The sequence below is a fragment of the Aotus nancymaae genome, unplaced genomic scaffold, assembly GCF_030222135.1.
Source record: "Aotus nancymaae isolate 86718 unplaced genomic scaffold, 86718_ANA_hifiasm-v0.15.2.pri h1tg000053l, whole genome shotgun sequence".
Lineage (NCBI taxonomy): Eukaryota > Metazoa > Chordata > Mammalia > Primates > Aotidae > Aotus > Aotus nancymaae.
The window spans coordinates 3131548-3155547 of record NW_026988467.1 but is presented as its reverse complement, the minus strand read 5'-3'; the positions used below and the strand labels follow the sequence as shown (position 1 = coordinate 3155547).

Sequence of the window (24000 nt, the reverse complement as noted above, 5' to 3'; positions counted from 1 at the left end):
GGTGCCCTGCAAATGTGGGACCCGAGAATTAGAGAGTGGTTGAGAGCCAAGGACGGCCACTTTGAGTTTGCGCTGTTCAAGTAGCTATCTGTCTGTTCACCTTGAAGCACTGCCCGAAAGTTAGGAGTCTGTGATCTGAGTCTGTGGCATTAAGAAAGGGAGTCGCAATTGGCTGCAAGCAGCCAGGGCTGCCAGCAGAGGCAGAGCCCCGGCCCTGTGGGTGGCAGCAAGTCCACGTGGGTAGGTGGGTAAAGAGTTCTTGCTGGCTCTCAGCCTAGCTGCTTCTGCTGAGGCAGTACGCTGTGCTCAGAGCCGTTGGTCTACAGCATGTTTTGGTTGAGAATTCCACCTATAGTGAAGTGAGGGGCAGAAGGAATGAGAGAGAGTTGGAGTAGTCCACCTAAATGGGTGTGGGGCCTTGGCTGTAGGCATCTGGAGCTCTGTCTTAGAGTTAAAGTGCTAGGATCCCTAGTCACAGGTGATGACTCTGCTTGTTCCAGATGGCAAGACAGGGAGTGAACAAGCGTACAAGCCCGTGGAGGGAGCTTTGTGTTCCTCCGGCCTCCAGCTGGTGATGCCCAGGTGTTCAGGGAGGACTTGCTTCTGTGCTCGGCGGTGGCCCCGACTCCTGGTGCAAAGCTGCTGGTGCTTCTGTCACTCGGGAGAGCTTTTCTCTGTGCATTGAGATTCTGATTTATGGGAACTGGGCTTGTTGAATTTGATTTTACAATTGCTGGAAGCAGCACGTGCATTTCTAAGTTGATGAATTTGATGAAGATGATTTTCTGAGATATCTGATACCGTGCAAATGCTATGTAAATTGCTGTACTGTTTAGGGAATAACAAGAAAAAAAGAGTCTGTATGTGTTTAGTGCAGCCACAACTATCCATTTAAAAAAAATATTTTCAGCCCAAGGCTGGTTGAATTCATGGAGGCAGAACCCAAGGATCTACTCTGTACTCTGATTTTTGATGAAGTTACTTAAAAGTACAATAGTAATACATAGTCAACACGGTCCTTCAGGATTTCCTGAGCGGTCTAAGAGTATTCTCGTATCAAAACTTAATAGTTGATTTCTTTGGGACAAACTACGTCATTCAGTATTTTCCTTCTTTTCATAGAGGTGGTGCATTTGATGGTTGTAATTGTTTTGTGTTTTCAGTGTTTAAATTTTGTGCCTACAGCTTGTTCTCAGGATTTCTGTTTACCACCAGTGTGTACATTAATAATCCCATCTTACACAAATGGCACTGAAATGTACAGCACCCCTAGTACTAGGGGTGGTGGGTGGGAGGCATGCATGCATTTTCTGTCAGTCGGATTAGAATGAATTTCCAATTTTATTTGATGAAACTGAATGCATTCAAGGCATAGGACACATAATTTTGAAATACTAAGCAAAGGGTCATAATAAAGGGTCATTTAAAGCAACCCATTGCCTGCTTACATCTCGTATCTTTCCTTGTTTGAGGTACGCTCTTTGACATAGAGTTAATCTTAAAAATAAAATACATATCAACCTCTAAGAAACAAAATTACAAAGAAAAGAGGACCTTAGATTATAAATTGGGTATATTTTGTAATTAAATATAAACATGATTAGAGCTATCCCTCGGTATCCACGGGGAACTGGCTTCAGATGCTCAAGTCCCTTATATAAACTGGTGTGGTATTTGCATGTAACCTACGCACATCCTCCCATGTACTTTAAATCATCTTTAGATGACTTACAATACCTAATACAGTGCAAATGCTATGTAAATCGTTGTTGTACTGTTTAGGGAATAATGACAAGAAAAAAGAGTCTGTACGTGTTCGGTGCAGACACAACCATCCATTTTTTAAAAAGTATTTTCAGTCCAAAGTTGGTTGAATTCTTGGCTGCAGAACCCATGGATCTGCTCTGTACTCTCATTGTTGATTAAGTTACTTAAAAGTATAATAGTAATACATAGTCTACATAATTTGCCCATGACTGTAGAAATGGCTGAACAGAGAATGAACCTATATAGCTAGCTAGCTTTCAGGGAAAAAAATATGACTACCTTCTCTGGAAAGAAATTTTCTTGTGTTTAAATTGCGATATAGGCCAGGCATGGTGGCTCATGCCTGTAATCCTATCACTTTAGAAGGCTGAGGCAAGAGGATCACTTGAGCTCAGGAGTTTAAGAGCAGCCTGGGCAACATAGCAAGACCCCATCTCTACTAAAAATAAAACAAATGAGTTGTGCGCGGTGATGTGCACCTTTAGGTCCCGCTACTTGGGAGGCTGAGGCGAGAGGATTGCTTGAGCCCGGGAGTTTGAGGCTGCAGTGAGCCGTGATTGTGCCACTGCACCCCATCCTGGGCAAAAGAGCGAGACTTTGTCTCAAAAATAAATAAGTAAGTGAAGATGTAGTTACCGCACTGGAAATGGGCAGCTAGTTTTGTTTGAAGACCTTCTAATCAAGTGACTTGTAAGCTCTGACGGGCTGATCCTGGTGTCTGACTTTTGGGCTGGCTCAATCGTGCACGCTGTGTGGGCTTTACCTGGTTGCTCTGTTTTCATGAGGTGTTTGGAGGAGATTTTAAAACCAGTCTGCCACTGTCTCTACTTTCCCAGAAGGGTTCTTTAACTGATTTTTTTGCCTGGGGTTCCTTGAGCTTGTTAGATCTCTAGATTTATAGTTTTCATCACATTTGGAAACATTTTGGTCATTATTTCTTCACATATTTCATCTGTCTTCCTCTCATCCTCTGATTCAGAGGCCCCAATTACATGCATATCAGGCTACGAGAAGTTGTCTCACAGCTCACTGATACTCTGTTCACTTTTATTTATAACCTTTTTTCGCTGTATGTTTCATTTTAAGATAGTTTCTATTGCCATATCCTCAAGTTCACTTCAAGTGCTTTACTTGTTGAGTGTCTGATCTGCCGTTTATCTCATTCAGTATATTTTTCATCTCAGGTATTCTCGTTTTCATCTCGGGAAGTTCTGTTTGGGCTTGTTTTATATCTTATGTGTCTTGACTTAACATGCTTAGTGTTTCCTCTGGCTTTTTGAACTTAGGAAATACAGTTATAGCTACTTTAATATCCTGGTTTGCTAATTCTAATATCTTTGTTGGTTCAGGATCAGTTTTGATTGATAGATTATTGTCCTGATTGGGGTTGTATTTTCCTGCCTCTTTTGATGTCTGATAACTTTATTTTTTTATTTTATTTTATTTATTTATTTATTTTTTTGAGACGGAGTTTTGCTCTCGTTACCCAGGCTGGAGTGCAATGGCACGATCTCGGCTCACCGCAACCTCCGCCTCCTGGGTTCAGGCAATTCTCCTGCCTCAGCCTCCTGAGTAGCTAGGATTACAGGCACACGCTACCATGCCCAGCTAATTTTTTGTATTTTTGGTAGAGACGGGGTTTCACCTTGTTGACCAGGATGGTCTCGATCTCTTGACCTTGTGATCCACCCGCCTTGGCCTCCCAAAGTGCTCGGATTACAGGCATGAGCCACCACGCCCGGCCTGGATGTCTGATAACTTTTGATGGACTGCAGATAATGAGAATTTTCTCTTATTGGATACTGAATATTTTTGTATCTGATAGTCTTAAGTTTTGAAAATTGTTAGATCCTTTTGGGTCTTGCTCTTAAGATTAGTTAGGTGGGATCAGATCAGCATTTCTTCTAGGGCTGATTATTCCCCACTGAGATGACAGGTGCCCTCTGAGGGCTCTGCCCGGCGTCCCATGAAGAATGAGGATTACCAGGTGGCTGGAGGGAATGGCACTGTGACTGGCTGCCCTGTGAACCCCCGGCCCTGTTCCCTGTAATCCTTTCTGGTGGTTCTTTCTCTTTCCACCTTACAAGTTTCCTGATCTGCACTCTACTGAATGCGAGGGTGGGGCCCTCTGTAAACGGCCGGTGTTCTCTCTCTGTGCCGCTCATCCTGTCTGTGCAAACTCACTAAACACAGTAAGCTGGAGGCAGGGGAGGCCTCCCCTCTTCTGTTTCCATCCCTCAGGATCACTCTCCTTTGTTGCCTGAAGTCCGCTGTGTTGAAAACCACTGTTTTACATATTTTGTGTTGAAAAGAAAATGTGTTTTAGACGGGAGGGTCAATCTGGTCACTGTCATTCTTCTTGGCCAGAGGTAGAAGTCCTGGACTGCTGTTACTGGTTTCTCGGCTGCTGAAATCATCCCCCCTTGGGGCTAATCGTCTGGTGGTTTGGAAGCATTTTCTAGCTGCGTGTGCTACCTGGGATTCACTCGCCATGCTTTGTGTTTTCCGGACTTTTGAGTCTTGGCTCATGCTCTCTGGCTGGTGTGTATTTCTCCCATATGCTGCATTTATTTTCTTTTACAGTGTATTCCAGGGTTTTTGTTTTGTTTGTTTTGTTTTTAAAGATAAATTCTCATTTCATTGCTCTGGCTGCAGTGCATGACATGATCACAGCTCACTGTAGCCTTGAACTCCTGAGCTCAAGCCATCCATCTGCCTCAGCTTCCTGAGTAGCTGGGACTACAGGCAGCGCCACCATTCCCGGCTAAGTGTTTTTTTTTTTTTGTAGAAATGAGGTCTTGCTATGTTGTAGGCTGGTCTTGAACTCCTGGCCTCAGGCAGTCCTCCTGCCTTGACCTCCCAAAATGCTGGGGTTGTTTATTTTTTAATTAAAAAATACATAGTCAAGAAGAGCCAAGGCAATTTTGAAGAGGAGGGAGGCTTCACCTTTCTTAGTTTTCAGACTTACCATAATGTTCTAATTTCTAGAACAAGTATTGCACTGATGCAGACAGAGATAAACAGAGAATGGGATAAAATATAAAGTATGGTGTGTGGCAACTTGCAGAGAAGGAATATGTTAGTTTCTGATTGCTGCTACAACAAATTACTCCAAACTTAGTGACATTAAACACCGGGAGCTTATTATCCTAAAATTCTGGAGGTCAGAAGTCCCAAGTGGGGTCCCACAGGCTTCAATCGACGGCTCAGTGGGGCTGTGCTCCTTCTGGAGGCTCCAGGGGAAAATCCATTTCCTCGCCTTTTCCAGCTGCTAGAGGCCACCTGCATCCCTTGACTCCTTCTTCCATCTTCAGGGGCAGCCATGCAGGACCTTCCAGACTCACTCAACTCTGACCTTCCTGCCTCCCTGCCACCCTGCCTTTCGCTTACAAAGGCTGTTGTGAGTGCATTGGGCCCACTTGGAAAATCCAGGGTCATCCCCGCATCTCAGTGTCAGCTGATGAGCACCTTAGTCCCTTGGCATTTGACATATGGATAGGTTCTGGGATTAGGCTGTGGGTACCTCTGGGGTGGCAGCAGTTACTCCGCTTACTGCAGGGAGTACCAGTCAATAAATGGTGTGGTGTGGTCATTGGCCCGTATGGAAAACATGAAATTCAGTTCTAATTTCATGTCATACTCAATAATAAATTCCAGATGGCCTGAAAACCAAAACTTCAGAAATGTTAGAAGATTAAATAGAAGAAAGATTATAGAAAGAGGTCCTCCAAATCAATAAGAAATAGACAGCAGGAAAGAAAAATGGACAATGCTCAGCCATTGCTGGGCGATCGTTAACGTTGTCGTCATATGAAGAGGGAATTTATAGAGAATAAACCAGAATAACCGATAACCATAAACCTATGAAAAAGTGCTCAGTATTGCTGGTAATCGGAGAAATGCAAAATAAAATGAGAAACCATTTTATTCCCCTCATGCTGGAGAAATCTAGCTGTCTAATAGTGCGAAGGTTAATGAGGATGTGGTTAAAGCAGAACTCTTACCACTGTGGGAAGAATGTGATATGTACAGCCACTTTGAAGAGTGATTTTGTAATGTTTAGTTAATACCCTACAACTCAGAAATGCCATTTTCAGACACCTCTTAAAGAGAACAACCAGTTCATATGTACAAGGAGACATGGGTAGGCTCGGCATCACAGCAGCTTCTAAGTTAACATTTGAAAACAGTTTGCCTGCTTCCCAGGCAGGGAATGCATAAACTCACTTATTTGGACAGTGAAATGATCTGTGCCAGTTAAATGAATGAAGTAGATCTGTACATACCATGGTGGATAAACCTTCACAATGGTATGTTAAATGAACACAAATTCTGAAAGGAAATGAACAATGCGCTACCATTTAAGTAACTTTCAGAACGGTTGTGTGTATTGCTTATGAACGCATGCTTACTAATTGAATATTAGAGTAGTTACTTCATGTCTCTGTCCTTGTTTCCTCAGTGGTAAAATGGGATGGATTAAATACCTAAGTATGAAAAATAAACTTGAGGAATCTTAGAAAAAGACATTGGAGAATATTTTTATGGCCTTTAGGATTAGGAAGGCCTTCTTAAGCAAGATAGACAAAGCATAAAAGAAAAAAAGAAGATTGAGAAATATGATCATATTAAAATATAAAACTTTCATGTGAAAAAGACTCTAAAAACAAAGTTAGTAGACAGACCTCAGGCTGAAAGATACTTGTAATACAAATGACTATTAAAAATTAATGAAGGAAGTAAGATGAGAAGATAAGAAAGAAAGATTACAGAAAGAGCTCCTCCAAATCAATAAGAAGCAGATAAAAGAAAAATGGGCAAAGGATAGCAAAGGATTGTGGAGAGGATGAAATGAGTAAAGATACGTCCAGGTGCTCAGGGCTGCCTGGTGTGGAGCAGATACCCAGCGATTGCCATTGTCCTCATGCTACTGCCATTGCCATTCCTTTTTTTTTTTTTTTTTAAGATGGAGTTTTGCTCTTGTTGCCCGGGCTGGAGTGCTGTGGCGCCGTCTGGGCTCACTGCTACACCTGCTTCCCGGGTTTAAGCCTGCCTCAGCCTCCCGAGGAGCTGGGATTACAGCTGTGTGCCACGATGCCCAGCAAATTTTGTCTTTTTAGTAGAGACAAGGTTTCTCCATGTTGGTCAGGCTGGTTTTGAACTCCCTACCTCAGGTGATCCGCCTGCCTTGGCCTTCCAAAAGTGCTGGGATTACAGGCATGAGCCCCTGCACCCAGACCGTTGCTGTTCTTCTAGTTGGCAGCATTGAGGGAAGTGACTACATGTATGTACCCCTTTCAACTACTGGTTCAGTTAACACAGGCCCAAAATCTTACTGGAGCAAGGTAGCCACCAGGGCAGAAGCAACGGCAGGGCATCTCCATGGAGCTCCTCTGGACCTCAGAGTCTTTGATGGGTAAAAACAGTTGTCCTTGGCTGGGTGCAGTGGCTCATGCCTATAATCCAAGCACTTTGGAAGGCTGACATGGGAGGATTGCTTGAGGCCAAGAGTTGGAGACCAGCTTGGGCAAAATAGCAAGACCCCTACTCTACAAAAAAATTTAAGGCCAGGCGCAGTGGCTCACATGTGTAGTCCCAGCATTTTGGGAAGCTGAGGAGGGTGGATCACAAGGTCAGGAGATCGAGACCGTCCTGGCTAACACAGTGAAACCCCGTCTCTACTAAAAATACAAAAATTAGTCTGGCGTGGTGGTACCAGCCTGTAGTTCCAGCTACTCGGGAGGCTGAGGCATGAGAATTTCTTGAACTTGGGAGGTGGAGGTTGCAGTGAGCCGAGATTGTGCCACTGCACTCCAGCCTGGGTGACAGAGTGAGACTCCTTCTCAAAAAAAAAAAAAAATTTTTAGGCAATAGCTGGGTGTGGTAGCATGTACCTATAGTCTCAGTTACTTGGGAGGCTGAGGCAGGAGGATTGCTTGAACCCAGGAGTTTGAGGCTGCAGTGAGCTATGATTGCATCACTGTACTCTAGCTGTGCATCAGAATTAGACTTTGCCTCTAAAAAAAAAAAAAAGAAAAGAAAAGAAAACCCCACAAACAAACACACGCACATAGCTGGCCCTGACTGCATCCAGGAAAGTAGGTTCTCAGTGGGCACAGAAAGCTCAGCGTTGGCTTTGCTTCTACCATTTTCTGTTAGCCATTCTGCAAGCACTTAGTGTATGTGAATCAGATGGGGCAGGTGGTTCTCCTTTCCTCCTTCCCGCCTCCACTCAGCAAAGGCTTGTGGGAGTCTGATATGCCAGGTACTCGGTTAGGCTCCTGTCGCAGTGGAGCTTTAACAACAGACAGTAAACAAACTACCAAATACATTAGGTGGCAAGAAGACTCTGGCCATCTGCTGTGGGATGTTAGTGAGGGGAGCTGTGTGTGGGGACAGGGCACTGTGCGAACACTCTGTGCCTTCTGCTCAGTACTGCTGAGAACCTAAAAAACTGTTGTAGAAAAGTATTAAAAAGTAAGAGAGAATGACTTGCAGGGAGTTTTACACTTATGTCCATCTTGATGTGATTAACTTGTGTTTGGGATTTCTGTTTCTATAATTGAGGCTCGATTATAGAAGAGGTTAGCACACTTTTTCTGTAAAGGCCAAATAGTAAATATTTTAGGCTTAGTGGGCCAGATAGTCTCTGTCACAGCTACTCATCTCCACTGGTATATATAGGTTGTATGTTAATGAATGAACGTGGCTGTGTTCTAGTAAAACTTTATTGATACACACAGATTGCGAGCTGAATTGGCCCATGGGCCATAGTTTGCAGACCCCTGTTCTGTAGCTTCATCTTTGGTCATATCATAATCGGAGGAAGCTGTCCATCTTTTTCTGTGCTTTAAAGTAGTTTAAACAAAAGGCAAGACCTGTTTGTTGAAGGTCTGATAAAACTTCGCTCTGAAACCATTGAAGGGATTTTTGACAACCAATTACATTTCTTTTCATGGTTATTGGTCTATTTATGTTTTCCACCTCATCTTGTGTTAACTTTTGAGATACACATCCTCTAAAAAAATGGCCAATTTCCTTTAGTTTACAAGGATGCTGAGATAAAGTTTGTAACTAATTTAAACTTTCAATATGCGCCTGTGATTAGATTCCTTCCTTCTCTTTCTATCTTGGGAGGATTCTTCCTTTTTCGGTCAGGCTTATGAGAGGTTTGTATATTTCATTAGTCTCGTCAAAGAATCAGCTGTTACTTTTACTTATTGGTTCTCTTGCTTTTAAGTTACTTTTTCTTTAATCTTAATTTTATATTTTATCTTTATTTTCTTTTAAAAAGCAGAATTTTTAGCTTATTTGCTCATGTCCAATAATAAAATCATTTAAGATTCTGCAAATTGCTTCCAAGTATGTCTTTGACCCCATTTCATAGGTTTTGATTTGGAGTGTTATTTCCTACATTGTTGAGTTCCATTTTTATTTCCTTTTTACCTACAGTTGGAAAATGTCTCGAAATATTCCACATTTAAAAAGGCATCTATTCAACTTTTCTTGCTCTCTCTTATGGAAACCTGTACTCACGGCAGAGCTTTGTTTTCAGCACCCTGCAGCCCTTTGTGGGCGCCACTGTTTATTTTATATCCTCGTGTATTGTCTGATTCTTTCCTTCCCTGCCACTGTTCTTAGATGGTATTAGTCGAATTTGCTATGGTAGCAATCTCCAAATCTTGGGAGCTTAAAAGGTTTATTTCTCACCCTCACTGAGTACGCGTTGCAGTTGGTGGTGGCTCTGATCATCCTGGTCCCAGAGGGTGGCTGCCATCTTGAATGTTGCTGGGCTGCGCCAGCAGGAAGGGGAGGCCTTGGGAGGATCTTGTACCATCAGTTACCGCTCTGGCCCAGAAATGGCACAGGTCACTTCTCCTCCTCCCTGCTTAGAAGTAACCACATGGCCTTCCAGTCACAAGGGGACTGGGAACTGACTCATGCCTTGAAGGTAAAGAGGTGCAGATACTTGGTGCATTCATTTGCTGCACACTGAAGACTCTTGTCGTTGAAGCAGCGCACAGTGGGGACTGTTTCATTCATCTTTACATTGCCTCATGAGTCCTGGGCCATAGTAAAACATTCAGGACATATTTATAGAGTAAGCGAGTTAATCAAAACCCTTTTGTATACAAGGGATAGAAACCTGACTAAAAATAGCTTCCACAAGAGAGAATGTATTGGCTCACATGTCAGAAAAGCCCCGAGGTAGGCTGATGTGAGGCATGGCTGGATCCCGGCACTCAAAGGATGCCGTTAAGACTCCATCTGTTCGTCCCTCTCCCCCATGCCCCACCCCTCCCCTTTAAGCTCTCCTTTCTTCAGTATTGGCTTCTTTCCTCATAGAGCTGCTCCCAGGTAATCGGGGGCTTAGGAATCTGAACAGAAAGGCCCTGATTGACTCAGTTGTTCTAGCGGGAGTCCTGATGGAGCCCCATCCATCTCCTGTGTCCCCTGCCTTTCCGTGTAACACCTGATCAGGATGGGGTGGGGACAGTCAGTCTTGGTCATACACCCTTCTTGGTGTGGGGGTTGGACCCACCCCTGACTGTATGGTTAAGGGCGGGGAGGGTGATTCCCTAAAGGAAAAACTCTGAGGAGAGTATGGGTTTAGAGGGGTGAAACTGGCAGACAGTGGCTGCCCAGGTTGGGGCTTCTGGTCTCCGACCCGGCCCGGGTCTTTCCCTGCCACTGCCGCTTTGGCTGCACTTGCATTCCAGCTTTGTCCAGCATTTCTTGCATTTTCCCGTCAGCGAATGCATAGACTTGAGTAGTTCCTGCCGCACTTTTTGTTGTTTGAGAAGGATGAAGACAGCTGAGAAGCAGCCTGTCCTCCAGAAACCTGCTGTGCGGCCTCTGGGCAGGAAGCTGGACCCAGGGAGGAGTGACTGCAGGAAGCCAGACGTGCTTGGGCTGGAGTGAGAGCCATCGAGGTTTGGTGAGGGAGGCCCCCCAGGGAGGGATCCCACAGAGGGGCTTGCTCCTGGGCCCGGGATTTATCCGTGGTCGCTGCGACAGGCGCCTTTCTGGATGGCTGGCTGAGGGTGTCATCTTCCTGCGTGTAGGGCACACCAGCAGGTGCTTGACTTTTAGTTTTTTGAGACAGTCTCACTATGTCCCCCAGGCTGGAGTGCAGTGGTGCAATCTTGGCTCACAGCAACCTCCGCCTCCTGGGTTCAAGCAATTCTCATGCTTCAGCCTCCTGGGTAGCTGGGATTACAGGTGCCCACCACCCCTGGCTAATTTTTTATTTTTAGTAAAGATGGGGTTTCACCATGTTGGCTAGGCTGGTCTTGAACTCCTGACCTTAGGTGATTCACCCACCTTGGCCTCCCAAAGTGCTGGGATTACAGGTGTGATCCACCACACCCGGCCTAGATTGACTTCTTAAGATGCAGAGCTGTTGGGAATACATGCTCTGAGTTCCTCACCAGAAGATTTACTGTCATACCCTTGGCAGAGAGGAGTGTGCCTTGGTTACTGGAAGGACCAGGAGTTGAACAGTGGTGCAAATGAGCTGTAGCAGCATAATCTACTTCTCAGTCACTGTTTAGGGACCAGCAAATCTACCTGGATGGACCCTGATTTCATTGGGTTTATTTAATTTGGATTTATGGCTGCATTTGCGTCCCGTTAAATGATTGCCTTCAGCCCAGGTTCCAAGCATCAGAAGACATTGCCTCTCAAAACCCAATATAAGAGACTTTTAAATATCCACTGGTGTTTAACTTATGATGGAAACTTTTCATACTTCAGTATTTCACCAACTTATATGGTTCCTTTGGAGATCTTAATGATATGCGGCTGTCACTTTAAGTGAGGTACTTTGGCTCTCGGTTATGAATAATCCTTTTTATTTTCTCTGTGACATTGCAAGGGAGCAAAGGTTCATTCATCACTTACCAGGGAAGAGTGTGCATTGAGCCGCTAGAGGGCACCCCGTCTTTATTTTTCGTAACTTGGAATTTCCCTGAGCCATATTTTGCTTTTGAATGTTCTTCTGGTGGTGTCAGGATTTTGGTTTGTTTGCTTAATAGATCTGAAACAGCCATGTAGAAGGGGTCACTGCAGACACGTAGCCGTGGTTTCCCTGGACACATGGAGTTAGATTCCTGCCCAGGTCGCACCTGCGGTGCTGGTAGCTGGTCTGGAACATCCTCCCCGACAGGCAGCGGCTCCTTGCCTTGGGTGAGGGTGGTTCAGTCAATTACGAGGCAGTGGGGGAGAGTCTAAGGCCACAGAACAGCTTTTTGGCCACCCTCTAACCAAGGAATGGAAGCTCGTGTGCAGGTGGTAAGGGTGCATTTTGTTGGAGAGTTAGTGGGAGAGTGGGTCAGAGCAAGGCTTTGACGAGGGAGGTGACGCTCTGAAACTGACCGGAGGTGCCCGGAAGCTCAGGGCTCTGACGAGTCCTGGAACCCCCCACTCGGCTCGGGCCTGATGAACCAGCTCCTGTCCCGGGCTGCCTGCAGCCTGGATTCCTGCGGCACACAGCCCTGTGCTCACTTGTCGTCCGGTGGTTCCTTGATCTCTGCTTAGGTTTTGCTCATTTTCCCGTTCCTGTTTTCAAACTCTTAGGAAGAATGACTTTTTACCCACAAATAGTCAGGAATAAAGGTCCTTCAAGTGGGTTTGCCGTGTGAATTCTTAGTGTCTAGAGTGTGAGTGAATATGGACTCATCCTGTATTTTCACGGTCTGATGGTAGGAAGCTGCTGTTTACAACCCTTCTTCAAACCCCAGAGACTGCGCCTTTACCAGCGATGGACCTTCCTTTCCCCTGCCTTTCAGGGCCATCTGTTTACCCCTGTTCATAACAGGGCCACACTCTACCGGCATCGCCCAAGGCCTGACCCGTCCCTGCCTTCCGCCAGCTGCCGTGAGTTGCTAAGCAACAGCCTCTTCATGCCGCCCCCTCTCCCTCCTCCCTGAGGACTTCTCTGTCCTGTAGAATTGCTGACCCCATAGTTTAATGCGGGAAGCTTTGCTCAGCCGGGCAATTGCTCAGCGAAATGAGCGTTTTCCTCTGTTAGGACCCCTCATCCAGCTCCTGCTGACCCCCGTGTGCTCCGTGGTGAGTTGGCAGCACAGCTGGGCCCAGGAGGACAGGTGCGTTCTGGGGCGGGGAGCTCCACCCGGCTCCTGCTGGGGCAGTCAGGCCACAAGGGACACCGTCGGCCTCCGTGCATGTTTCCTGATGTCTCAAGAGGCCCCTGCTCCCTCCAGCCTAGGAAGACGTGTCAGTGGAGAGCACAACCCCGTCCTCCACTGAGCTGTTTCCTTATCTTCATTTCTTTCTGAGGTCCTGTCATAGCGCAGGCATCTGATAAAATGTTTATTGGATAAATGAATCCATGGATGAGGGAAAATAAAGGTGGTAAAACACGTCCTTCCTTTCTCCTTGCTTTTATTTCACTTTTTAAATGGCATTGCAGCATGCATATTGAAAATAGCTGCTCAGTGAAACTCTGTGTCAGGAGATGGACACGCAACCCGGCAGCCTGGGACCCCCTTGTGTAGTCAGTACTTTTTATTTTCTTGAGAGAAGATAACTCTGTTGCCCAGGCTGAAGTGCAGTGGCATAGTCACGGCTCACCGTAGCCTCCACCTTCCAGGCCCAAGCAAGCCTCCCACCTCAGCCTCCCATGTAACTGGGACTACAGGTGCATGCCACTGTACCTGGCTATTTTTTTTTGTAGAGATGAGATTTTGCCATGTTTCACAGGCTAGTCTCGAACTTCTGGACTCAGTCCTCCTGCCTTGGCCTCCCAAAGTGCTGGGACTATAGGCATGAGCTACCACGTCCAGCCAGTAGTCAGTATGTTTAATCTGTCTGGTGCGGTGACACTGGAAGTGAGAGGGTTGCTAGTGGGGAGGCTGCCTCCTGCCCCAGCCTCATCGCTGTTGTCTGCTGCCCCAAGCGCACTGAGAAGCAGAACCTAGTACCCTTCCTTGGGGGCAGTGGTGTGGCTGGCGGCCATGGGCTTGGCTGGAGAGCTCCTTCCTCTGTTTGGGGCTGTGGTTTTAGTGGTATTAGCACTCTGGGTAACTGTGTGCTTTTCTGTTCTCTGCCCTGTATGTAGAATGCTCTCCCTGGGGGTGGAGGAAGGAGGAATTTGGGGATCTTGTCCCCATGAGCATGTTTGAGCATTATTTGTTCACTGTACAACTTTTGCCCTTTGACTAACCCACGGTGCTGTCTGAGAGCCGTGGGCTTGAGGGCGTGTCCCTCTCTCCTGAGTGTGGAATGTGCGTGGGTTGCCTCCTCTTGCAGGTCCTCCTCCAGGCCAGTGCAGAGGCAGTGTGAAGGCGCTCTGTGACCAGGTGGGACATGCGGCCACCCGGGGCTGAGGTCGGAGCACAGGCCCTGCCTTGCCTCCTGAGGCCTGCCCTGTTGTTGAGTACAAGGCTTTTGAGTTTCTTGAAGCTACATTGACAGAAAAGTAGACACTTGGGCGATTTTGTTGACCATGGTTTTCAGCAAGTGGAGACTGACTAGAGAGTGCTGGAGCATCAGGGAAAAGGAATCTTGACAGGTGGAGGAACCTCCCTTGGTGGGAAGTCAGTTTCCCTTTGTCTGTAGCAAGCTATGTGGAGCAGCTCTGGATTGCAGTTGGCTCTGCTGTCATAAGTGTCTTAGTCTCTTCCCGCTCTTCTCAGACCTGGCTCTGGGCAGGAGGTGTGTGCTGGCAACCCCATCTGAGGGCCCACTGGCCCCGAACTTCTCGGAGCAGCCGTGGAAAAGCTGAGTCTCTGTGCCTCTTTTTTTTTTTTTGGAGATGGGGTCTCACTCTTTTTGCCCATGCTGGAGTGCAAGGGCGAGATCTCGGCTCATTGCAACCTCTGCCTCCCAGGTTCAAGCGATTCTCCTGCCTCAGCCTCCTGAGCATCTGGGATTACAGGCACCCGCCACCATGCCCAGCTAATTTTTTTACTTTTAGTAGAGATGGGGTTTCCTCACGTTGGCCAGGCTCTGTGCTCTTCTTCTTAATCCAGGTTATTTCCCTGAAACGGGTCCTGTGGTGGCTCGGCCAGACGCTGACTCCACCTCCCAGTAAGGGAGCCCAGGCCTCTGCCGCAGGGGTGTGCACGGAGCGGCTCTGTGTCCTGGGCTCGCTGTGGAGGTCTCGGCTTTCTGTTCTGTGCTGACCCTGTTACTACTTCAGGCTCCAGCGGGGACCTAAAGGTGTATCTTACAATGACTGTTAAACTAAAATTTAATTTACTTTAAGTTATGCAGGTAATGTACATGCTTCCTAGCACGTCGAGTGGGTGTGGTTACCGTGGATTTGCCAGCATACCTGCTTACACGGGTGGGTTTCTTTCATTTTTCTCTCTAATGTTGTCAATCTGAAATGGGCCGTGGGCATGGGCTCTCCATGGCAGAGTTGCCTGGGGACTAGCAGGGGATTGTAGCCGGACTGCATGTGCAGGTCACACTGTATGTGCAGCCGCGGCTTGGTGCAAAGGAGAGATTTTTAAAGACAAAAAGGAGACATTCACATAAGCTGTCTAGAAACAAAGACCCTTGGGGACAGGGCTTGTTGCGGGGGTTGGGGGAGCACCTTTGGGGAGACGGCGGTTGTCAGGCAGGCACCCCTGATCTGGAGTGCTGTGGTTTGGAGAGACCCCTGCGTTGTTCTGTCCAAGGCCCCCCTTCATGGCTATGCAGATTAACCTGCTCAGGTCAGCACACACCACCGGCCTCCTCCCTTCACGTTGTTCCTCTGCCCCATGCAGCAGCTGCGGGTTCTGCTACGGTAGCTTCTGTTTGCAGGAGCACTTGGGTGGCATCTGGTGATGTTTGCTGTTGTTACAGTGCTGTCCCAGAAGGCCTGGTACTCGTCCCTCTGCTCACCGCAGCCGTTCCTGCCTGTGTCCTGTGCACACGCCTGCTGCTCCTGGTTCAGTAGCTGGCCCAGGTGCTGGTCAGCCAAGTCCTGGCATGTGGCGGATTTCAGGCGTCCCAGACTCCACTGTGGCTTTTGGGAGACTCCTGGGGCTGGAGTACAGTGGGTGCCCTCTGGCGGCCATGCTGTCTTCCAGGCGGGACTATGGGTATAGTTTGGGAAGCTCCTTATCCCACGACCACATTGAACATTAAAACAAAGAGATTCAAAACCGAGTTATTTCGTGGCTGTGGCGGATCTCTTCCTGCTGTGCTTCACCGGACAGATCTGTGTTTTTGGCCCTGGGGGCCTGGGCTTCCCACCAGGTGTCTTTTTAAATGGTCACCAAAGGCCTTTTAGGTAGTTTTACTCTCTTGGAAGAAAAAATTGCATAAGTCATGATATAAAGAGTTACTTGAAAAAACTGTCCACACTGTGCACACATTTGAGATGATGGGGAAATAAAGCGCATGCAGGAAGTATAGATGTGCTTCGAAGGTTTAACTCTTCATCCTGGCTTTCCTCCCCGAGAGGACGGCGCAGGCGTAGAGGGCTGGCCCCTGAGTGCCCGCTCTCTCCACTGAAGAAAATGGAACCATTTCCTGCAGTTTGTCCTCATTATCAAAATCAGCCTGCGGAGTTTTCAGAGTTCCCATTTACAGAGGAACAAAGTGAAGCTGCACTCGCCGCTCTGCTGTTTTATCTTTCGGCTGTTTCGGGAGGAGGTGGGAGGGGTTGCTGCACGGAGCTCTGAAATGGACTGTAAAAGGCACTCGGGGAATCTGGGGAGAGACACCTGGCTTTCAGGACCGCTCGGCCCCTGCAGAATCCTCATCTGCATTTTGCTTTTAGTGAGATGATATTTTCCCACGGAAGCAAAGCTTGCTAGATCATTTGCTGACTTCCTCCGAGCGGGAGCTCATTTATAGAACGGCAGGCTCCTCTGACCAGAGTCTTTGAGCTTCTTGGAGCCACGTTATCGTAGCTGGTTACAGAGGAGCTGCTTGGGCCAAATGGGCACTGCCCAGGAGGTGGTTGGACTAAGAGCTGTGCCCGCCGGGCTGGGCAGTTGGATCCTCTGAGGGTTGGGGGCTCCCTCTGGCCTGGCCCCCACTGCCTTCCTGTACCCCCGTCCCCACCCACAGGCCCTTAGCAGGGTCTCCACTGGATCTCACAGCTGGGGCAGCGCCTCCTCGGATGGGTTTGGGAAGCTGCTGGGAGAGGCGTGGGTGGGGATTGGTTCTGGTGGTCGCAGAGCTCCGGCGTTAGGGTGGCGCTTCCTGGATTTGGTTTCTCCTCCGTCGACAGCTTTTTCCTTGTTGTTTTTGTTTTGTTGGGATTCAGGGCAGAACAGGAAGTGGCTGGGCGGTCTCTGTCCAGGGTGCCCAGTGCTTGATGTCACAGGCCTCTGTGCTGTGTACTTGGGCCATAGGTCCCATGAGCATGGCCTGTGCTGTGTGCTTGAGGAAGTCAGGATTCCAGGACATGTGGGGATTTGTTTGCCTGACCTCATGGCATCAGAAGCCACAAGAGAGGGAAGGAGAGCCAAGGCGAGGAGCCGGGCCCAGGACGTGGGCCACATGGGGTGACAGGAGGTGGGACAGGGCCATGTGGGAAGCCTGATTTCTCCAGAGGTCTGGGTTATCCTGGAAGTCCCATGGGGAGGGGAGGTGTCTGCTGCAGTGGAGAGTCCTGTCGCCATGAAGGAGGCTGTCATGAGCCAGGTGGGGACAGGACGTGGGGCTGGAGGCCAGGGCTGTGGGCCTCAGGGAAGCCAGGCAGGTGGCCCAGTGCACTCAGTGCATGGGGTTCACACTCTGACCTCTGAGTGGGTAGGGGTGGCCAGGGTCTGGATAGGCTTGGGGTCTGGCTGGGCGGTCACGGCGGGTGAAGGCAGATGGCAGTGTGTGTGAAATGACCATGAGAGACAAGTGGCCACAGACGTCCCAGTGCTGCCGTGGCAGGAGCCTGGTGGGTTTCAGAGACTGTAGTGGTGCCAGGGCTTCCTCCTGCTGAGGTGCAGGGGCCGAGAGCCCTGGGGCTGCTGGGCCCTGAGGTGTCCATGTGGCCTGGGGTGGGACTGCAGAAGCAGCACAGATGCCCACTGGGCGGAGGCGGGGCTGGGCAGGGGCAGTGGGCCTGGGGAGGAGGCTGCTGGCTCTGTGGGCAGCCCTGGATGCTGGGGGCAGGTGTGGCCTCATAAAGGGCAAAGGCTGTTCTCAGTCCCTGAGCTGGCCTTGCCTCCCCCTGGTGGGCTCCCGGTGTGACGGGGCCCACTTGGAGAATCCTCAGCAGGACCTGGGCGAGCAGCTTGTGCTGAGTGGGCATTCACGAGGCTGAGAGCCCGGTGGCAGCGTCTGCTCAGGAGCTTCGCAGTTAACAAGACAGCCTGAGTCAGGGAGCTGCAAGACTGGGGCGACCTCAGACCCCAGCTCTTCCGGGCAGGGAGGATGCAGAGATGACAAGTGAGGAGAAGCACATTGGGCGCTCCAAGCGCCCATGCTGAGACCTCCTGACCCAGAAAGAACAAGGGCACACACCTCGAGGATGAGGCCGGCTGTGCCCCCTCTCCTGGGTGCCGGGCATGCCATGGCTCTAGACAGCACCCCTAACCCTAACCCTAACCCTAACCCTGAGCAGTAACCACTGGCCCCCCCCCATTACAGACAAGGTGTTGAAGCCTGTGGAGGCCTGACTGCGTTGGGGTGTGGGGGTCCATCGCCCCCGCACAGGCTGATGGCCGCTCTCCTGCTCCCCTGTGCTTCCTCCCAGGCCCGCCAACACCAGCACCTCGAGGTTTCGCTGCCCTGCAGGACTCGCCTATGGGACCAGGGGTAAGTCCAGGCCCCCCACGGCTGCTCGCAGAATCCTGAGTCAATTACTTGCAAGTTTGGGGCACAAGAAAACCCTCTGTTCCCCCTTACGCACAGCTGCTCCCTGCATGCTTCTGTGTGGCTGGGAAGGGCCTGTTGGCCGCGGTGGGGGTGTCCCCTTCCGCCCTGTCTGTGCAGCCTGTCCCTGATTTGCTGACTCCCAGTTTGGGCTTTTAGGGGGACTGCTGCCTGTGACCCCTACATTGCCGTCTAGGGCGTTTCCACTTCTCCCTGGCAGTTACATCTTACGGTGGCGACTCTTTCAGGACTGGACAGCCTTTGCTTTTTCTGAGAGATGCTGAGATGTGGTCCTCACTCTCTTTGCTCTCCCAGACTCATTCTACAAGGAGTGGTGCCTGGCAGCTGTTGGTGTCCAGGGCACCCTCCAGGCACCCCGGCTCTGTAGGCCAAGCAGCCGATACTGATGGAGACAGTGCCACTGCCGAGAGCCACGAGCTGCTGGCAGTTGTGTGTCCAATGGCACAGATCCCCATAGCTCTGGAACTTCCTGGGTAGGAGGAGAGGCTCCTTCCTGCCGGGCTGTTGCCTGCTGAGCTGAGCTCCTGCGTGGCTGCCGCTCTGGAGTCCTGAGTCATCTGTGGCGCTTATACGTGGCTCCAGGCTGGCCTTGGCGGTGTGATTTTGAGTGAGGTCAGATGTGGCTTGTTCCTGCTGATGACTGTCTGCCAGCATCACCCTGGAAATTGACTTTCTAGCAAAGCTGACCAATTCAGTATCCAAGGCTGTCTCTAGGAAACAGCTTCAGTGTGTCATCTGCAGTGGGACACTGGATCACGAGTGAAGAATACTGGGTTCACCTAAAGGCACGAGTCTGTGGTTGGCTTCCCGGCTGCCCTGCTGGCCCAACCTGGCATTTTCCTTGGTGCAGTTTCCATATGACCCCGAGTAGTCACAATACCTTGTGGGGTCTGAGGAAAGGTGGACAGGCCCCAAAGATCTCCTCTGCTCCCTGAAGATGCTGCCAGGGTCCCCTGGGGATGCTTCATTCACCCTACCCCCCATCGGTCCTCAGTGCCTCTTCATATGTTGGGGCCTCTCTGCCTGCAGTCGGCGTGGGCTGGCCGTCATTGCTGACTGACCGTGAGCGTCAGGTGCTGGCTGTGTGTGCTGGGGGTGGAGTGCGGGTCTGAGATCGTGTCTTCAGGAGTGCGTGGGCCCCGGTCCTCCACATCAGTGTTTCACAGCCGCACCCATTTCTAGATGTCTGCGGTATTTATAGAAGGCGCACCGCGTACCAGGTACTATGCCAAACCCTTGTGGGGACTTTCATTTAGTTCTCCAAACAGTCCTGCAGTTTAGGCACTATTATTATCCCCATTTTATAGATCAGGAGACTGAGGCAAAAAGAGGTTAGCTGACTCGCCTGAGGCTACACGGTAGTGCCACGTGGCGCGGGCACTCCATCACAGCTATCTCCAGGGCCTGCGCCGGCCGCCGAGGCGGTCACTGCCTTCACAGGGAGGTGTGTTCGGCAGGAACTTGGGTGGCTAGAACCGCCCGGCCTTGGAGGTGCTCAGGCCAGGGCTGGCAAGGGACAGAGAGGCAGAGGCCAGGCCACCGTTGTAGCTTGAGATGCTTTCTCCTTTCTTGCTTGTTTTCCTTGTTAATAATATTCTTAATAAGATATTACAATCTGAGGGAGATCATGGAATCACCTCTCTGTTGTTAAATAAAGGAACTTCAGAAGCGATTCTAGATTCCAGAGCCACTGCTGGCCAGGAGGCTGCAGGCATCACTTTCTTTTGTGGCTGGATCCAGGGCTGCCCGTTCCCCCGGTGTGGCCAGCATGTGTTGGAGGTTTCGTGGATGGACCGGCAAGCTTCTGAGCCTCTCACCTGCGCTCTCTTTCCTTCCAGCTGTCGATTTCCCAGCTGGCAGCCTCCCCACGGTCCCCGACTCGGCACCGCTCAGCCAGGCCCACTTCCCAGCCACCACATGACTCTCGGGCCTCCCCAGCCCAGGCAGTAAGTGCCGCCCACCTCGCCCCCCACCAAGGAATGGCTCCACAGCTCCTCACTTTGGGTTTCTGCGCTGTGCTGGTCCTCAGTTAGGTGGCAGAGACTGTGGCGGGTTCCCTGGGATGTGGGGGTGGGGTGGGGCATTGCTCACTCTGAGGCCTCAGACAGTTGCCATCATTCTGTCTCAGAGACCAAAGACGAATGTGGCCCGTGAGTTCTTCATGCCACAGCACTCAATTCAGATTGTGATCTGCCCACAAAAACAGTTAACTGTCCCTAGATCTCTACATGAAAATAAAAGGAGGGTGTGTCTGGATCTAGAAACAGAGGTGAGACAGGCTCCCAGCACCCCAAGACCCTCCTTGCTGTCCGCAGCTAAAGGAGGTGAGTGGAGCCTGCCAACCTGGCTTCAGGGCACGCTTACCGCTAAGATTGCCCTGTGTTGCCACCAGCCTTGGGGGATTTCTATGGAGTTTGGTTTCAAAAGCTAGGGCTGGTTCACCTGCAAACTACATCTCTTGTCTTAACCGGAGTTATGTTGAGGAAAAATAGCTTCTTTTAATTCCTTGTTTGAAAACACTCTTAGCACCATGAGTCTCTGCTGCCTTATCTAAAGCATCTCTGGGGCTCGTGTGTTTGTGAAGAGCTTGCCTAGCGTTTTATTATTGGCACCTGAGACATGACGTGAGGGTGACCTGGTGTCCCTCTGGACTGAAACAGAAAGCTTGAGAATGAAGCTTGAGAGAGCACATTCCCAACTCTAGAGGCAGCTCCCCATCGAGAGGCCTGCCTCGGCCTTTGAGGTGGAATATGAGTGAATGATGGGAAGGTTCAGGGGCTGTGGGGACAAGAGACTGTCCAGACACACCAGCCAGGGGCTTGGTGCCATGGTTTATCTTGGAGTGTTGGGGACGCTTCATCTTTCTGGTCTTCTATAAACATGTTTTGATATGAATTTACCATCTCAAGCATCACGTATCTTCCACAGTCCTGACCTGCTCATAAAATTAGGATTCCTTCTCAACTCACAAATTGTGTTGCCACGTGAAATATAGGATGCCCAGTTACATCTGAATTTCAGGTAAATAACAAATAATTTTTTAGTATAAGTATGTCCCAAATATTACAGGGAACATACTTATGCTAAAATTATTTGTTGTTTGCTTGAAATTCAAGCATAATTGAGCCTCCTGTATTTTTATTTGCTAGAGCTGGCAACTCTCCAGAGGCAATTCATCAATGAATCCCCTAGCTCAGGGCATCGGTAGTTATTAGGGGTTGGGGTCCTTGGTGGCCTCACTTGGAAGCCCTCATTTTGTTCAGCAGGAGTTCCCGTTGGAGGGTGGTATCTCCCACCTGGAAGCCGACCTGGGCCAGACCTCCCTGGTCCTCGAAACATCCATTGCTGAACAGTTACAGGAGCTGCCGTTCACGCCTTTGCATGCCCCTATTGTCGTGGGAACCGAGACCAGGAGGTGAGGTGTGGGTCTGGGCGGGATGGGACCAGGTACGTGCTGTGCCATCAGACTGTTGGACCTGTGAACAACACCAGGCTTTCCACAGGGAGGTGCATCAATGGGTCCCCCCTGTCCCGGGGGGCTCCCTAAGGGTTCGCTGTGTCTCAGCTCTGCAGGGCAGCCCTCGAGGGCCTCCATGGCGCTCCTGCAGTCCTCTGGATTTCCTGAGATTCTGGACGCCAATAAACAGCCAGCCGAGGCGGTCAACCCTGCAGACCCTGTGACGTTTAACCCTCAGAAGGAGGAATCGGATTGTCTGCAAAGCAACGAGATAGTGCTACAGTTTCTCGCCTTTAGCAGGTAAATCCTGGAATATTCTCTGTTACTCATCTGGCTTTCGCATTTCCTGAGTTGAAGAGAAACTTTGCTGAGGTTCTGACCTGGCAGAACTGTTCATGTTCAGGTCTTAGTAGATGCAGGAGTGCCGTCTGTTTTTATTTGATCTTGGCTAGGACCCACCCACGGCATGTTAAAGGCTGTGAAAGCCGCTTTACCCCATCTTCTGTGGTCCTTAGTTAGAATGTGGACAGTGTGTTGTTCAGGTCTTAGATCTTAGCGTAGCTCCGAAGGCAGCTTCTCCAGCCAGGAGTGTCCTCACACCCGAGAGTGCTGCTGTCTGGCTGGCTCGCTGAGAGCACAGCAAAGCGGTTCCATTGGTGACCGTGGCAGCCTCTTTACTGTTGCCCTGGCGGCTGAGGCGCCCAGACCATCTCCCTATGCAGATGCACATCAGACCTCCCAGATTCGGTGCCATGGACACTCAATTAACCTAGAGCTGTCGTTGGATTCAGAGTGGCCCAGGACTGCCGAGGAACGTCACGGCCAGAGACTGTGTATTTCACCTTCCAGTTCTACCGCTTCCCACCCACAGTGACGCCACGACTGCAGCTGGTCCAGCTGGAAGAGGCCGGACAGCCCAGCTCTGGCGCCCTGACCCACATCCTTGTGCCTGTGAGCAGAGACGGCGCCTTCGATGCTGGTAAATACCCGTGTGCATGGCGAAGGCGAGACACTCTGCGCTGACTTGTGTGTGTGTGTAAATCGTCAATGTTACTATTTTAAAAAGTGGTACTATGAAAAGTTTAAAACATACACAGCATTAGAATTATCCAGTGAACCAGTGCAGCAAACACTCAGCCCCAAACTGGGAGTTAGATCTAGATTCGTGATTAGATTCGCGTTTTTGTTTTTGGCAAGAATTCTTTGTAACGGGTGATGTGTGCACCACCTCCCCTGCGCCCTTGACTTCTGGTTACTTCTTTTTATATTACGTCAGCAACCATATGCCCACTGCTTGTGTCATTTGTGCAGTGGTGACATTCCACTTCTAGAACACTTGCCTTGTCAGCTGGGATGCTTCCAAAACCAGAAATTTCCCAGGATCAACTTTTTGCTTCCGTTGAGGTGCAGTTTGTATGGGAAAGGCTGGATAATACTTGATTCTTCCCTTTATTTGCCAATTTCTGAAATAATTACATGATTACCTGGCATCCTTCAAGGGTGGGGAGCAGTGGCTTTTCTTTAATCTGGTATCATTGTAAACTAATAGCTTTAAGCTACATTGAATAGAAACACACCTGACAAGTTGGTATTTTTGTTGATGGTCAGTTTTCCCATCTTTGTCAGTGGCACAGCTCGTAAGGGACCCAGCTGGGGTCTGAAACGCTGCCGCCTCTCACGGTAGAAAGTGGTGTGTGGAAAAGTGATGTTAAAATGCTGACCCCAAATGGAAGTAGCTTAACATTGGCACCTGGCGACAGAGACAAAGCAAGTGTGGTGCCAGGGATCGAGGAGGCTGTTAAATAATCACCAAGAAAGTAATTCGCTAGGAAGAGAAGCAGTTCTGAATCTGCAAACTTGATGGACTTAAAAGGAGAAATTGGCAAAACCCCACAGTCATAGGGGATCTACACATACTTCTCAGTAGATTGATAGATCAAAAAGAAACGAATTGAGAATATTATAAAATACAGTTT

The 24000-nt window shown here is 49.4% G+C and overlaps 1 protein-coding gene across 10 annotated transcripts in view; it reads left to right on the top strand.

Annotated features, from left to right (window-relative positions):
• Positions 1-24000, top strand: part of NPHP4 (nephrocystin 4) — a 138527-nt gene that overhangs the window by 74039 nt on the left and 40488 nt on the right. For 9 of the 10 annotated variants that reach the window (XM_064363158.1, XM_064363155.1, XM_064363153.1 and 6 more), the window contains 5 exons: positions 18428-18489; positions 20406-20513; positions 21831-21982; positions 22133-22324; positions 22816-23003. In XM_064363158.1, the coding sequence (XP_064219228.1) occupies positions 18428-18489; positions 20406-20513; positions 21831-21982; positions 22133-22324; positions 22816-23003 (702 nt within the window). The remainder of the gene's footprint in view (positions 1-18427; positions 18490-20405; positions 20514-21830; positions 21983-22132; positions 22325-22815; positions 23004-24000) is intronic. The other variant, XM_064363154.1, reaches the window with a different exon arrangement.